The sequence below is a fragment of the Pygoscelis adeliae genome, unplaced genomic scaffold, assembly GCF_000699105.1.
Source record: "Pygoscelis adeliae isolate BGI_AS28 unplaced genomic scaffold, ASM69910v1 Scaffold786, whole genome shotgun sequence".
Taxonomy (NCBI): Eukaryota; Metazoa; Chordata; class Aves; order Sphenisciformes; family Spheniscidae; genus Pygoscelis; species Pygoscelis adeliae.
The window spans coordinates 208,691-224,461 of record NW_008824912.1 but is presented as its reverse complement, the minus strand read 5'-3'; the positions used below and the strand labels follow the sequence as shown (position 1 = coordinate 224,461).

At 42.2% G+C, this 15,771-nt stretch overlaps 1 protein-coding gene across 2 annotated transcripts in view; it reads right to left on the bottom strand.

The window, feature by feature from the left end:
- ZBTB46 (zinc finger and BTB domain containing 46) overlaps window positions 1–15,771 on the bottom strand; it is a 55,256-nt gene that overhangs the window by 25,554 nt on the left and 13,931 nt on the right. For both annotated transcript variants that reach the window (XM_009324961.1, XM_009324962.1), the window contains exon 4: window positions 12,198–13,167. In XM_009324961.1, the coding sequence (XP_009323236.1) occupies window positions 12,198–13,167 (970 nt within the window). The remainder of the gene's footprint in view (window positions 1–12,197; window positions 13,168–15,771) is intronic.

The following is a 15,771-nucleotide window of genomic DNA, read 5'->3' as shown; positions in this document are numbered from 1 at the left end:
GGCAGAAATACAAAGCAGCAATGTTTCCCCCTCGGCCTTCTGAGTTTCCAGGATGATGAGGTCGCCTGACGCGCCTCGTCAAGGGACTGCCTACCTAATCAAAGTGGCCCAACGGCCACTGAGGTGGGGGGTCAGCCAGCAAACGCGGCAGTCCTTGAAAGGAGTGCAACGGGATCTAGCTTATCGTTTACAGCCAAAGCTTTAAGCCAGTTTCTGGAAGTTTTCTCTATCGCCCTGGCAAATTTCAGGAAGCTTTTAGGAGCCCCTCCAGCCTCTCCTCAATCCTCCTGGAATTTAGCGCTTTTTCTCACAGCATGAGCTGTTCCTCCAAGCACACCTTTCTGAACGGGAGGTTATCGCTGCTCAGCACCTGGAGTAAACTCTTCACAAGTCCCCACAACCTCCAAAAACAACGGCAATTCAAGCCACCTCCTATCACAAGGAGGGTCCTTACCCCTTCTGCATAGCTCACCCCATCGCACAGCTCCAGTACGCGTTTTGGCAGAACTTAAGCCTGTGGGTGTTTCAGCAGAACGAACGCCATCGTCCTGCCGGTTTCACCAGCATCCTTTCAACCCGCCATCAGTACCACCGTCAACTAAACCCAGCCAAAGTCTCTGGCTGCCTGCATTTTGTGGACACTTGCCAAAGCTAGGGGTGACAGCAAGATCCCACAACTATCTGGAGCTAATTAAAGAAACACTGGATAATCTTATATCCTACTCTTATTTATAAAGCACACTTGACAGTCAAACAGTAGAACCCCCAGCTAACTCCACCAAATACTTCCCCTCCTATAGGCAAACGTGAAGCAGGGCTGGCAAGTCATACTGCTCATTTTCTTTTTAACATGTGAGAACAAAGCACATAAAACCCACAAAGGTTTGGGTCTCTCCACCAAAGTTTATAGGTGGAGAGAATATTCTCTCTTTACGTAAATTAGGGTGGAAAGGTGAAGGGAAGGAAAGACAGACTTTCAGGTACGCGAGTCCTGCTGTCAGAAACAGAAAGGCAAGCACCAAGGGAAGCACAGTTGGAAAACAACAGCAACTGAAGATACATCTTAAGCGGTGTCACCGACAGACAGCGAGCGAGTAGCCGTCCTGACTTGTGACAGCGTTACTGCTGCGTTACCTCAATCCATTTTTAAGAACCGTAGAATAAACTAGGTTGAAAGTGACTTCAGGGCTACTTTTAGAGTTAGATCCCATTGCTCAGGGGCTTGCACAGCCAAGTTCTGAATATCTGCAGGGAGCAAGATACCACAACTTATCTGGGCCCTTCCTCCATCATTTGACCACTCTCTGAAAAATTTCCTCCTTTTACCCCATGAGAATTTCCCTTCCTGTAACTTGTGTCTGTTACCTCTCATCCTTTCTCCACACACCTCTGAGAAGGGTCTGGCTCTGGACAATCCATCCACCCCCCTTCTCTTCTTCACGGTTAAACCAAGCTGTCTCAGCCTCTCCTCGTACACAACATCTCGACGGCCTCGGCTGGGCTTGCTCAAGCTTGTCAAAGTCTTTCTTGTCCTGGAGATCCCCAAACTGGTTCTTGTACTCCAAACGTGGTCCCACTTCCCTTGACATGCTAGGTATGCTCTTTGTAAGGCAACTGAGCACGCAGCCAGCCTTCGCTGCTGCGAGGGCACGCAGACCTCTCTTCAGCTCGTTACTCACCAGAACACATTTTCTGCAAAGCTGCTTTCTCACTCCTTGGCTGCCAACCCATGCTGGTACATGGGGTTATTCTGTCCCACATGCAGGACCTCACATTTGTCTTTGTTGAATTCATGCTGTGTCTGGCACCGCTGCCTTCCAGCATATCGTTCCTCCCAGCCTGGTGTCGTCCAACAACTTGCTGAGGGTTCACTCCATCCCACCGCCCAAGTTGTTAATGAACAAAGTAAACAGCATCGGCCCTGGAAGCTACCTGTGATGGGATGCCGGCATCGCGCTTTCTGGGGTAGTCGTTTAGGATCCCCTGCACACAGCTGGGAAACTTTTAGTGTGGTGGCAAATGTCTTTGTTTGTTTGTTTGTTTAGAACATGACAGGCGGAAAGGGCAGAGGGGGGCGAGGGAAGAGGTCGCAGTGTTAGCAATTCCTTCTCCCACCCCAAATGCTCATTCCTGCATCCACCCCGCTACTCCCTCAGTTGTACCAAAACTACATGTATAGTTGTGAGGTGAACTTGAGACAGGAACTAATACGTTAAAAATAAAACTGGTTTATTAAAAAAAAAAAGTTATTTTTAAACCCAGATCAGTTCCCCAATCCGGTTCACTACATGGTTGCACAGACATTTTCACCGGAACAACTGCCGGAGAGCGTGGGGGTGCAATTAAGTACCAAGGGAAAGTGGGAGCCACTTAAACTCAGCTTTTCTTTCAAGGACACTGCCAAATTATGACCTGAGCCGAACTCTTCTGGAAAAAACTTAGGTGAAATCAAAAACTTAATTTTCTGAGGTTCTTCCACCTATTTGTGTCAAGTATCTATACAGATCTGCCTGACAGTAGATTTCATCTAAAATTTCAGGGATGATGTTACTTGTATAAGTGTAGGAAGATTTGGCTTGATCTCCTTCAGTGCAAAAGATGTAATTAATTTTAAAAGTCACAGAAAAAAAAAAAAGAAAAAACTTTCGTTTCCTAGTGTTTTTTCTTGGGAATAAAAAAAAAAAAGGAGCACCCAGGCTGGTAGAAAAATGACAATCTTGTACCAGCTGCTAAAAATATCCTTGAAGCTTGTATTTCAGATACCCCCTCCTTTCTAACAGAAATCCTTCAGAAGTGTTTCACAACTTAGTATTTGTTAAGCAAACCCCAGCATTCTCACATACTGTAATATTTACATAGAGAAGTGATGCCATGAGCTATATTGGTTTTGATTAGCACTATTTTACAAACATAACAGTATACATGACATGGATATAATAAATGTGCGCAGCATTCAAAATGAGCTCCAATTTCATTACTCAGGAAACTATCGTGCAAACATAGATATTTAACCACAACATGTACGAACATTAAAAACTGCTTTTATGTTAAAGACTGTTAAGATATCTTAAGTGAATCGTTATGGAACCAAAACCGTGGGCTCCTTCAGGCTGCGCTTTCCCACCCCTCCTCTTCCAGGTTTGAGTCCTACTACAGCTTCTCAACCGTGACTCAAAGCAGGGTGACCTGGGACACCGTCCTGCACTGTCAGGATTTGAGTTGCTGAGAAACACCATCCTGCCTAAAACTGCAAATTTCCGATGCTGTTACTGTTTCTGAAGGGCTCAGGGGGGCGTCCATGCCAACTGAAAGGCAGCATTCATCATATAGGCTTGAATATACTTTTCAAGCCTACAGCCATAGGATGTTCACCATATATGTATTACCAACAGAAACATTCTCCTCAATACCTCTAGAATAGTATTTCTAAAATAATTAAACAGGCTTGCTCTACACAAATACGACCTGGTTTTATACTGATATTTCTGCAGTGGTATTCTAAAAGCACAAGTATATCTCCATCTTTGTTTTCCTCAAAACAGTCATCAGTGTACAAATATCAACTGGAAAATTCCCTCCACTGCTCCAGGTATCTGGGAAAAAAAAATATTTTTTTTATCTCTTTCCTGTGATATTTGTTTTTCTAACTTTGAATCAAATTCTGCAGATATTTTTCTGTGTCAGCAAAAGGAGCTCCTGGCCCCAAACCCAGCTGCTTGTTGCCACTCTCCCACCGCCTGTTCGTGACCCCGGCTCAACTGTTGATACTACAGTTTGGCTACGAAGTAAACCTGGTCAACCAACTGATCTTCCCCGAAGCAAGATGTGCCACAAAATGCCCAAATCCAAAGAGGGGGGAAATGGTTAAACTGGGTGAGTTAATTATTTTTGAAACTACTGTAAAATGGAATAATAAAGTGGTCTTCGCAGAAGCGGGAATGACTGAGCAGTGCAGAAATACCTTAAGCCACACTCTTTTTTCCCCAAAATACGCAGACTATCACTTTAAAAATATTAAGGTTGACTGTAAGCTTAACCTCTTTTTCTAAGTCTCATAACTCAGGCAGTAAAAGGACTGATACTATTCTCTGCCGCTCCTCAGTACAGTCTCTTGCTGCACATCTGCACATGAACAGACACAAACATGAAGGGATAGAAATATAACATCCAAGTATCACATTAAATATGAACACTAGTACTCATGATATGACAAGATGCTGAGTTATAAACTTTGAAAATCATCGAGAACAAATATTTACCTTTTGAAACAACTGCTTGCAAGAAATGGGGAAAAAAAAAAAATCTGAGACCAATACAGCAAAGTTAGTTTTTGGGTTTTATTCCTAGACACTGCATCTGAAGAATGAATTCCTACTATGTTTTAATGCAAAAGCAGCACTTCAAATAGGAAAGTGAAAGTCCTGAACAGTGATGATTGTAAAGTAGGATTAGAATTTTTTTTTAAGTTAAGATTTTGAAACCTTCTTGATTCCTTACTTGTAATTTCAGTAAAGAAACAAAAAAAGGGTAAAATGGAAAAGTTGAGATCTCTGTAAAGATGAGCCTAGTGTAACCTTGGCACAAGGAACAAATCAAATAGTGAGAAGGGCACTCAAGAGAGGGGAAGTGCCTCTGATCTCTGGAGTTAAAGCAGATTAACAGATTGGAGCCTGGGGAAAATGGAATGCAGGGTGGGGAAAGGAAACAGACACTGAGCTTTGAGCTAAAGCTGGTTTAGGGTGGAACCATTTTAAAGCCAGGGTGTAGCCAGGGAATAAGCGTCTAGGTTTAAAGCAGTGATTTTCATTTCCAGACTGGAAAATAACCTGACCTAACCCTTTAATAACAAAAACTCAAAAGAGTTATTCCTGCGAAGATTGCATCCTAATAATTTCATTAGCCTGTAACTGTGGTGATATGGAGAACCAGAATTATTCACTGAGCACTCTCTGCGATGTTTCTGCAAAATTCAGCGTATGGACACAGAGGTCAGGGCGCTGTGTTTTTTGTTTGCCTGGGTTTGCATTTTGCTGCAACTAGCAGCTACCTCCATGCGGTAAACTTCATGCACGTGAAGAGAGTACCAAAGGCGGTCTAGAAACCTGGGCAGCTCCATAAGCCAGAGGAATGCAGAACATGGGCTAAGCTGATTTCGGCACTAAGAAAGAATTCTGGGGGTGGCATTACAGCACAAATCTGTAACCCCTCCAGGTCTGGCTGAGAAAGAAAGCCTGGCGTCACCAACTACCACTGCTAAAGATGTCGAAATATCTCCCCAGTAAAAACATCATTAAAACCCCCTCAATTGTAGCAAAGAAAATTTTAATACCTTGCACCACGACTACAACTTCATGAAAAGCAGGTAGAAAAATGCAGTAATTAACTTAATTTTCCAAGTGGCAGGCAATTTGTCATTTACTATGACCTACCCTCAAAAATACTCCAACACCTTTCCAATAAGCTGCATGTTTTGATCCAAAACATCTATCCTCCTGAAAAAGTGATCCTTCCAAAACCGAGCATAAAAGAATGATCTAAATAATGAACTAACAGTAGGAAACTTAAAATTTGAGCCCGTGTTGTTTTAGGACATCAGGTATTTATCTGACAACTGAAATTTTAACCAGCCTAGTTTTCATTCATGGCTGTAACAAATACTTGAACACCTGCCTTAAGTTTTTACATTGCAACCAGAACTCAGACCACGGCAGATGGATGGGAGACTCCATCTCTTCAAAGCAAAATCCATTTAAAGGAAGAGTAAATGACTGTGTTCTGTCCCAGTGATGTTTTTTTTTCAGCTGCTAAGCTACGCAGATCATTTCAACACTGCACGCTTTCAATCTGCCTGCTAAGACTTCCTTTAGCATCTCCTTCAATACATTTGTTTTTGTCCCATAAAAATCTACAATTTACCAATATAGCTTTATTTTAGATAAGATGACTAGTGCATATCCAGGATGTGATACCACGTCTCACAAAAAATACACTTTTCGTGCACTTCTTGAGGAGCAGGGAAAGAAGTTTTGTGAAGGTCAGAGTAGATGGCTCAGTCTGCCACTAATGGGAGCCAGGCAGGGCAGAACAGCACGTGGGAGCACTAGCGTTTACCGTGCAGCTGCATTTCAAGCTGGAGCAAGAGGTTTTTAATATTGGGCTGCAAAAGTTAGAGAAGAGTGAAGAAGGACTGTACAGGAAAGAGTTAGTCTCAGTAAGGTTTATCCATCTCGAACAGTAATAGCTGATTTTAGGCTTTTCTACCCAATTAATTCATTGTGCCTTAACGCTCAACAGGTATTCCCGGTACAGACAAGTTCTGGTTTAACCTTGCTCCCTCATCTCTTCAGCCTGTCTCGGATACCACCTTTACTACACCAAATTCAGGCTCTTTATTCTCAGAACTCGTTCTCGGTTCTCTTTTTTCTACTATCCCTCTTCCCATTCCTTACACTCTTCTCTCCTATACCACACTACTCCTCCTTCGCTTTCCCTATCTCTATTCCGTGTTGGCATAAGCCTTCACACCAAATAGCCGCTGCTGCGGATTGCAAAGCCCCGTTCTTTCCGAACTCGTTCACACGGCATTTTCTTCATTTCTTCATTAACATTAGCCTTCAGTGCTAGTCTGCAGATCTGCTTTTCTCTTCTCAACACCAGCTCTTCCGGACAGGTAAATTGATTATTTATAAAGCATCATGTAAAGCCAGAAGTATTATACAGGTTTTGCGGAACAAAAATCTTAAAGAGTTCCTTAAACACCTGAATCCTGAATACAAACACCATGCTCAATTTTTTCCTCTTCTCATTATGCAAGCCATCTATTCCACTACTTGGACAAATATGCTTGCCAAGTATCACAACAGAAACAACGGAGTTTTCACTGTTTGAAAAAAAAAACAACAATAATAATAATTTTTTCAAAAATCAAGGAAAGATTTGAAGATTTGCATTGAACAGGTGAGACAGTTAGAGGAAGCCCGGTAGCTTGCTGAGAAAAAGACTTTTTTTGCAAGCATAAAATAATCCAGTAATAAGACAATCTACACATTCACCTGCCTGCACTCAGACAGGTCCAGAGACCTCACCTGCACAAAATTAGCCGAGAGTTCAGCTAGACAGAGTTCTTTCTTGCCTCTCTCTGAAGCCTTCTGAAATGTAAATTCACTGTATGATCCAACCGTTAAGCATCTGTGCTCGCCAACAACTCCTGTAGTCATAATTTGCTCTCTAGAAACCAAGACAGAAAAAGGGATAGGAAAAGGCTTACGACACCAGCTGTCTCCAGTCTTCACAGAGAGCCAGTAGCACAACTCCCTGCAGCAGGCGCTGAAATCGGATTGTGTCACTGGAAAACAATGAACTTGACTGTCTCCTCACCACAAGGGAGGAAACTCGTGCAAGATTAAAGATTTTGATGGGAAAATATTAAAGGAACTTGGAACTCTGCAAAGTCAGAAGGATATAATGAAGTCCTGTCCATCCTTCCCATGAAGGTGGCTACTCTGGGCTTACTTAAGTCCTGAAGCTTTTCTTACGGAATACAACAATTTCACTACGTGTCACCAAAGTAAAGCAAAAAGTTCCTGAACCGTAGTGTCTTTAAAAATGACTGTTCTGTTTTGAAAATAATTAGCTTCATTTCACAGTCAATTGGCACATAAAAATTCACTCGCAGCTTTAGGATGCAAACACTCAGATGTGTGGGAGTATTTCCTTAGAAATAAATTCCTGAATCATAACTACTATGCTTGAAATAACACATTAATAAAACCATCATTAAATTCTTCAAAAGACACCCTCCAAGTGACAGAGTTTTCCATTATATGAAGAGGCAAAACCAGCAACACTTTGCTAGCTTAACAGCTCTTCCAGCGAAGATAACCGTCCTCTTTGGTGAGAACGTTTTAAATACCACCCAATCCTGTAGTCCAGGCACTCAGGATGTGTAATCCTGTAGAAAGTTTATCCAGCAACGTTAAAGGAACAACAACCTAAGGAAAATTAAGATGCACAAGACACAAGCCTACTTCTGAATTTCATAAGCATCTTAATATTAAAGACTAACAAATAGGTATATGTTTCTTTAGAAAGCCTATGAAGTTCAAGAAAAAAGGTTAAAATAAAAGGCAGACCTGTTATTTTGGCAAGTCTGTGGAGGAAATTCTTCTTGGCTCAGTTATGAAGAAAGTTATTATTTATAAAAGCCCATCCTCCAGTTTACTTTGGAGAATTGCTGTTCCAAGTTAATGTGGCTTGGTGAGGAAAACATATATATGAATGTTTCATACAAGGAATGACAGACTGACATCCTGAACAACCCAAACAGGATGAGAAAGAAAAAACCTAATGTGTTTTATGCTAAACAGAGAATCCAAATTAACAAATTGAAACTAGCATGAAAAGATGGTCCTCATCAAGCTCTGTGCTTGACTGATACCACCCTGTAGAAACTGAGAGCTTAATCACATTCTCAGTCTAGCATCTCGACTTAAGTTTGGATTCTTTTGCAAATCTTATTTGACCATTCTTTCTTGGAGGAAGAAGGCACACTCTTCACGGCGGACATTAAGAATCTCAGCTATTTCCATGATGTTAGATTACCATTAATAAGATTACTCCAGACACTCCTTTTTATTTTAATCCGTAGTGTGATCAAATTCAAAGACTCTCAGCAGCATCCCACCAGCATCTGGAAACGAATCAACTGACTCAGAAAGAATATTATCCTTTCAATTAAAAAAAAAAATCTGTGTCTTTTTGAGGCCCCATTGCATCATATTTAAGTACAGTCTACTGTATTTGGGACACTTTAGTACACTCTGCCTGCATCGATAAGAACATGTTTCTCACTGAAAGAAGCACCACTGTGAAGTGTAAATGAGCTGTCAGCTGTTTCAAAAGCAAAGTTGCAGTGACTGCAATGAGTTTCTTTGCAATATAACATAAATTAAGTAATCCTGTGTAACACAGGAGTAGGGGAGTATTTTTAATCTGTAAAGTATACTGCCTCAAATAATCACTGAATTAAAAGCGTGATGCAATGGTTACTTGCAAGATCCACCTTCCAAAATGCTGCTTGCATGTTGCTGAAATGCAATGCTGCTTGCAAGCAAGACCAAATGAGTATCTTGCACAGTTTCAGGAGTAAGACATTTAACTTTTAAGATGGACTCTCCTAAATCAACTTTTGCATTGCCAGAAGGTCTGCGTTAGTCCTCCATTATAGAGGCATTTGCAAATGGTACCCAAGTTATCCCACAACTAGGGCTTTCAGACTTAACAAGCAGCATCTTAAAATAACTGAATACATCAAAAAAGTGAATGAGCCTCAAAGAACAAAGAGTTCTAGGTAACTTTTTTTCCTTTTAGCTACTTATGAAAGAACATTCAGCACCCATTTCCTCAGCAAAGGAGTCCCCTTCCATCGTAGCTATGAACAATACAGATAGGGACACTTCTCAATAAATGAGGTAAAGAAAGAGCCCTAGGCTATGAAGTCTGTTTTAAAGAACGAAGCCTGACACTACTAAATCAAAGACAACTTCAAGCTGAAATTTAAACACATCCCAAATACTCACTGCACAGTGCAGACACCTGCCATTATCTGTTTTCACACAAGAGAATCAATTTTTCTCCATGCACAGGAGCTAAGTTTGCAACACCTCCAGACTGCTTCTGAATTCTAGCAGGAAAGTGAAGAACCTGGGGTACCAATAACCAACCTAAGCAGACCCCTGTAGCTTGGCAACTTGGGAGATGGAGCAGTTCGCAAGAGGGTTGCTTCCACCTGCTGGAGATGGGAAATATTAATGTCAGACCAAAAGACCCTACTGCCTGTAGGGACCAAGACAGTGATGGTCTGGGGTAGCGGGGGTGCTTTCACGTCACACTGAAAGAGAAGCAATCTCACCCCAGCGACCAACTCGGACTTCACCCAAACCACACAGACACACACGAGCACGTGAGAGGCTTGCTGCTGACAAGGTGTCCGAGCGCTAACTGAAACTGAACATGCACAGATCTCAAATCCTCTGAAATCATACCGAAAAAATCCCCCAAAAGACAAGAAAATTAGACCTGAAATGCATGCAGGGCTCCTCCTGTGTGCTTCCCCACAGCATGCAGAGACGTACCCACTCCACGAGCTCAGGCCCCACAGCACAGAGAAACGTCCCTTTCCAGCAGGGCAGAAAGGAGAATTTCATCTCCGCTCACCTCTCCAGATGGCCAACACGGGGAAACCACGAGCAGCTCGGTCTCCAAACATCCCCCTTGCTCAGCACGGTTACTTTTACTCTGCACACATTGCTCTCAGAGCAGCAGCCAGACCGGCCGGCCACTGCCAACATACGTAGCCCCCGTGCCTGTTCGGTTCTGGCATTCCTCTCGTTTTAGACAGTCAGAAGTGTTGCTATTCAGTTTTTCCTTTAGCTTTACCAGCACCAGTGGAATATTGAAACTACTCCCCCGACCACCACCACTCCGCTTCCCCTTTCCCATCATCAGGAACACCTCTTTTATTGGAAACCGCATTTAAGACAAGATTCGGAACAAGTAATTTGATTGTGCCTGCTGACGCGCTGCCTCAGCACTGCACTGAGTCAACACCCGAAGCCATCTTCCTCTCATCTGCAAAGAGTTGTAAAGAAGCAGCCCACTTCTATTTAATTCCTTAACAATCGGGAATTAAGTAACCTAGACATCAGTCAGCTTCCAGTAATACACTCTCTTCTATTTTGCACTGGTTTTAGTAATTTAAAGACATTCAATCTATAACTAGTTTGCTAAGACGATCAGAGTTGCAGTTCTGTTTCTGCAGTCACTCCAACACGCGTGGTTTGCTTCACATACCTGTCCAAACCCCGTACACCTCCTAGTCAGTACAACACATACACAGACAGTGTTTGAGTTGTTTCTATGGGACACTGTGAAAGTGAAAAATATTTGCATGTGAATAGCATACCAGGCAATCCACGCTGAATCTTCATTCAAAACAATCCTGAAATACATGCATTATAAAAACAGGATTCGTCATAAATCACTGTTATCTTAAGTTATCTTGCATTTTTCTTCTAACTGACATTTAGATTTTATCATCAGCCAATTAGAATAATTACATGCAAGCTTACTGCAGCAGATAACTGTAAAACATAATAAATCTAAAGACATTTGTAGAGAAAACCACATTTAAACTTCAGTACGTAAGCAACTTAAAACATCCTTTTTCAGCCCATAAAGACTCTTCAGACTTTCAGTACTATTTATATTGGTTTTTTCATCTGAATTTGGCAACATAGGGGTATATAATCTCACACATCCTTCTCCTGGCCAACTTGGATCCTGGTATGCAACAAAACACAGGCTAACGCACAGCACAGACTAAGTTCTTCAAGTCAGCTTGAGGGAGTTTAATACCACACTCCCTTAAAGCCCTTAGGGAAAAAAAAAGCATCCGATCCCCTACATCAGTAGCATTCCTGGATCTATTAATTGCCAGTGCTTAATGAATCAAATAGGACAGTTATCTTGAGACAGAAAAATAATGACTGAAGATTCAAAAGAAGTCAAGAAAACATTTTTCTCCCTGGCTATACACTTTAAAAGCAGCCACTCATCTCAGACTACAAGTAGTCGCACATCAAAATCCATTTTAAGCCTTAGTAGTACCTCAAAAAACCACATTATTCTTAAGAGTTACCAAACACTTATCTTGCCATTACCAGCAACAAGCTCTGGAGGTTTTCTCACACATGAGAAAGTGACTCCTGAATGTCAGGAAGTACTGAAGATAGTACCGTTTAGACTACGTTACACCTGTGTGTGGTGTAATTACATCATCAATCCACCGTGCAAGGAAAATTCTTCAACCCTGACATCAGTTTGCACACCTGCTAAAATAAATTCCAACCTTTTCTCTCATTAATTCCAACAATTATAATGGTGTTTTGGGGGTGATTCAGGCCACTCTATGTTCAAGGCCGAAACAAAACTACCAACTTCTTTCACAGGAGAACCAGCCTGCATCGCTGTGACACTGAGGACCAGTGCTTGGTTCTTTTGAATTGCTGGCAACGCAAGTTTCTACATTTTTCAGTTTCTGGCAAGCTAACATATTTCGGAGACTGGTAAGATCATACTGTAAACAGATCCAATTAACATTTTTCATTTCAACTACAAAAATCAGAAGAATGACTTACTTGGGTCTCGACTGCTGTATGGCCATCCTGAGGCAGGTAAAAAAGATGGCATCGGAGAACTTGCCCTGCTGTCATCCTCCACTTGCTGCGTAATATGCCGCACAGTTTCTTTATTTTTTCGGTTCTTCCTGCGCCCAGTGGGTTGCCAGCCATCCCCTACTCCTTGTTCCGAGAACGCGTTCTGTATTGCACTATCCTTGGCAGAATGTAGTTCACTCCCTCCATAATGTGAGGGTGAAACCTGTTCCTCCTTGATACGTAAAGACCCATAGCCCATGTCACTAGACCAAAGAGACTGGGATGAAATGTCTTCGTGGCTGTCTGTTTTTGGTTCTTGATCCTCTTTTCCGTAACTACTCCCTCCTTCGTGGCAGCTGGCAATAGCCGAATCTCCAGAAGAGTTTGCTGGACTTGTTCGCCGCGCTAACCAGGGAGATATACTCCTGCCAGCCACGACTGCTGAAATCAAAGCATCCGTACTGCTGCTGGAAGGGGCTCCGAGTTCATAATCGACGAGGTCATCCGAGGCATCAGACTTTATGCTTATGTCGAGCGCTGCTTTTATGAAATTGTGACAGGCTTGTACAATATCTGTCATTTGCAGATAGCTAGCAGCTGACATCACCTCAATGACGTTTCTGCTGGTCAGCGCCAGGTGTGCAGAATACATGAAGTCAATGATTGCTTTGAAGCCTTGTGCAGTTACAATGTCTAAATGGGTGACTGTGGCCTGGTCGGAGGTTTTCTGTACCTGGCAGTACAGCGTTTTGAAGTAGCGACTACTCCCAAGCAGAACGTTTTTGTGAGCCTTAAATATCTTCCCCTCCACTATAATGCAAACATCACAGAGGATGCCGTGTTGTCTCTGCTCGTTAAGCTCACGCAGCAGATGACGGTAGTGGGAAGCAATCTCCATATCTTCCTTTCGGTTATTCATTTGGAAATCTTTGTGTTTCCTCTTCCACAAGTCCTGTATGGGGAAGGAAATGACAGTATTACAAAATCCAATACAAGCTCACAGACGTGTTTTTCAAAGACTGAGACAAACCCCAAGTTGTACCAAATTAAGTAACAGGTTCACCCTGAAAGAATGCCACAAACACAACAACTGCCCAGAAAGACTGCACATTCATTCCACAATGCAGCTTATTTTTACCAGACTTCAAATAATTTACGTTAAAAGGGACTAGATTTGAAGCTCAATCCTCCAGTGGCTCATAACATCACAGAGAAACATTGCTTTAAATTACTACAGACTTGTAAGAAAACCTGTCTTAAGTTACTTGGGGAAAAACAGCTGTCAGTTTTTACTGTTTGGGTTCAGTGAAGTTTGGTTTTGAAAGAGGTACTACACTTGAAACCATGCTGATGGAGACAAACTATTGAAGAGCACTCTGTAACACAATTTCCTCAAGGGAACAAGCATTATGTGTAGCACGCTGAATAGCTGAAATCCTCAAACAGCAAAAGCCAATTGAAACCAGCTATTTCCCTTGCTATATTGCCATTGAGAGGCTATAAATACTGTTTTCAAGTCAGAAGAGCAATAGGCAAATCCAAGACCACAGATCACAAAATTTTAAGTCCCCACCCAAACTAAACTGACAATAGATCAGAACTATGAAATTAATGTTATTTGAAGCTTAACTACTTACAAGCACAAGATTTTTAACTTTGCAGTAAAGCATGTTATTTCCTTGGCTTTACATCTCCAAGTTTACCCCAAAACCACCCTAAGATATCGGGCAGAGAAATTCTAATAATCACCTAAACATTCACGTTTAGAAAAGATGCTTATGACCAAAATAACAAAGCATCCCTCAAGCTGAGAAGAATTCACAGGACTTTTGATCACCTTTCACAACATTTGACAGTATTATCCAAAAAAAGGCTAGTTAGTGCCAGCAGCATGGCAGAGACCCGTATCTTGTAAGTTATGCTCCAAATTATCCTCCTCTTACACTCCAAAACAGAAAAAAAAAAGGTCTTAAGTGTGGAGATGTTGACAGTAATCAGTGGCGCTAATATTTTCAGCTTGAATTTTATCCCACCCACAAAGTACAAATATGAGGGAAGTAATACATCAACGTGGACGAGTGCATACATACATTTCTCACAGCATTCAGTAAGTCACTCCTACCACGCAGCTTAATCTGTTGTCCTTTCAGCATCATCAGAAACTCCCTGCCCTTCGTCTCCCGAGGTAACACTTCACTGGTATCAGGCGTACCAACACATTCTGTCTCTCAAGTGAGACGACTTCAAGTTCACAACACTCAGGGTGTTAAGGATGGATGCTGGCAGCACCAGAACGGACCGATGGAGTACCCCCTGCGACACCATAGCTCGGCAGTTACTACCTTTGCAACTTCATACTCGCCTTTGCTGCCACAGCTTTACAAATTCCTTGGCGTTAATTTCTGCCATTTTATTTAGCTTAAGCCACTTATTTGGAACTTACTATCAAGATTTATAGACCGTGTAACAGTGGTTTAATGGTCCAACTATTGAAGAGCCCCGAGGTGCCACACGACATGAAGGATATCTACTCCTTTCTCTCAAAAACTTAAATTTGTTCCAATATAAGAAGTTTCAACTGTAAAATTGATACGTGGGTCCACACGTCAACGTACAACTGTAAAATTGGTATCTGTTGACAAGACGAAATTCCAAATATAATTATGGGCAGGTGCACACATCAGAAGCCTGGAGTTAGGCTACTGGTGGTTGCTGATAAAACCAAAATCGCTGTACTTCTGAGGTCTTACGGTCTTGAAGCGTACATATTTAAATATAAGCACTGTCAGTAAGGAGGCTGGTGCGAGCTTGAAGCGACTTTCTAACATACATCAAGTTCAAACACAAATCCAGTCCCATCTGTTCAAATCGGCTCACAGCAGTGGGCAGTCCTAGGACAGCCATGATTAAGAGTTTCCTGACACATGCAAGTGGGTTTCCTGTACTGTGGAATACAGATCCGTAAGACCTCTGCCCCCTTCCCCTAGTCTGTGCTATTATTATCATCTACAGGAGCAAAACAGCTACAGTTTAGCCAACACCATTGGCTAGAAAACAACCTCTCAGCCCACGGAACATACGTGACACAGGACCTTTCTTCTAGAGAGCCACCTGATGATTCAAAGGTTCAAGTTATGCAAGATTGCCTGCACGAGCTTCTCCAGTTCCGCAAGAATGGAGCTGTCTCTTTGGCGGTGTCAGAAATGCTAATGTGCAAGACCAGCTGGTCCCTGCTGATGGAGAAGCATTTGCTTCCCTCGAGAGAGGAAGGACCATCTTCCTGCAACACAAACAGGCTGAACCGGCGTTCATCTATTTCAAATCCATACAGCTTTTTTACAGAATTAAGCACAGAACGCACAAGGAAACTAATCTTTTTTTTATTTGAACTGCAAGAGGTCAATAATAGCGTAGCTCTACACTATCTGAACGACACTACCTATTCACCATTGAAATCTGCCCAGAGACCTCAAATCAAATTCTCACACAGAAGCCATCACCATCTCAAATAAATTAATAAAAATCAATCCGAGTCAGGGAGTGAGGGGCTGGGGGG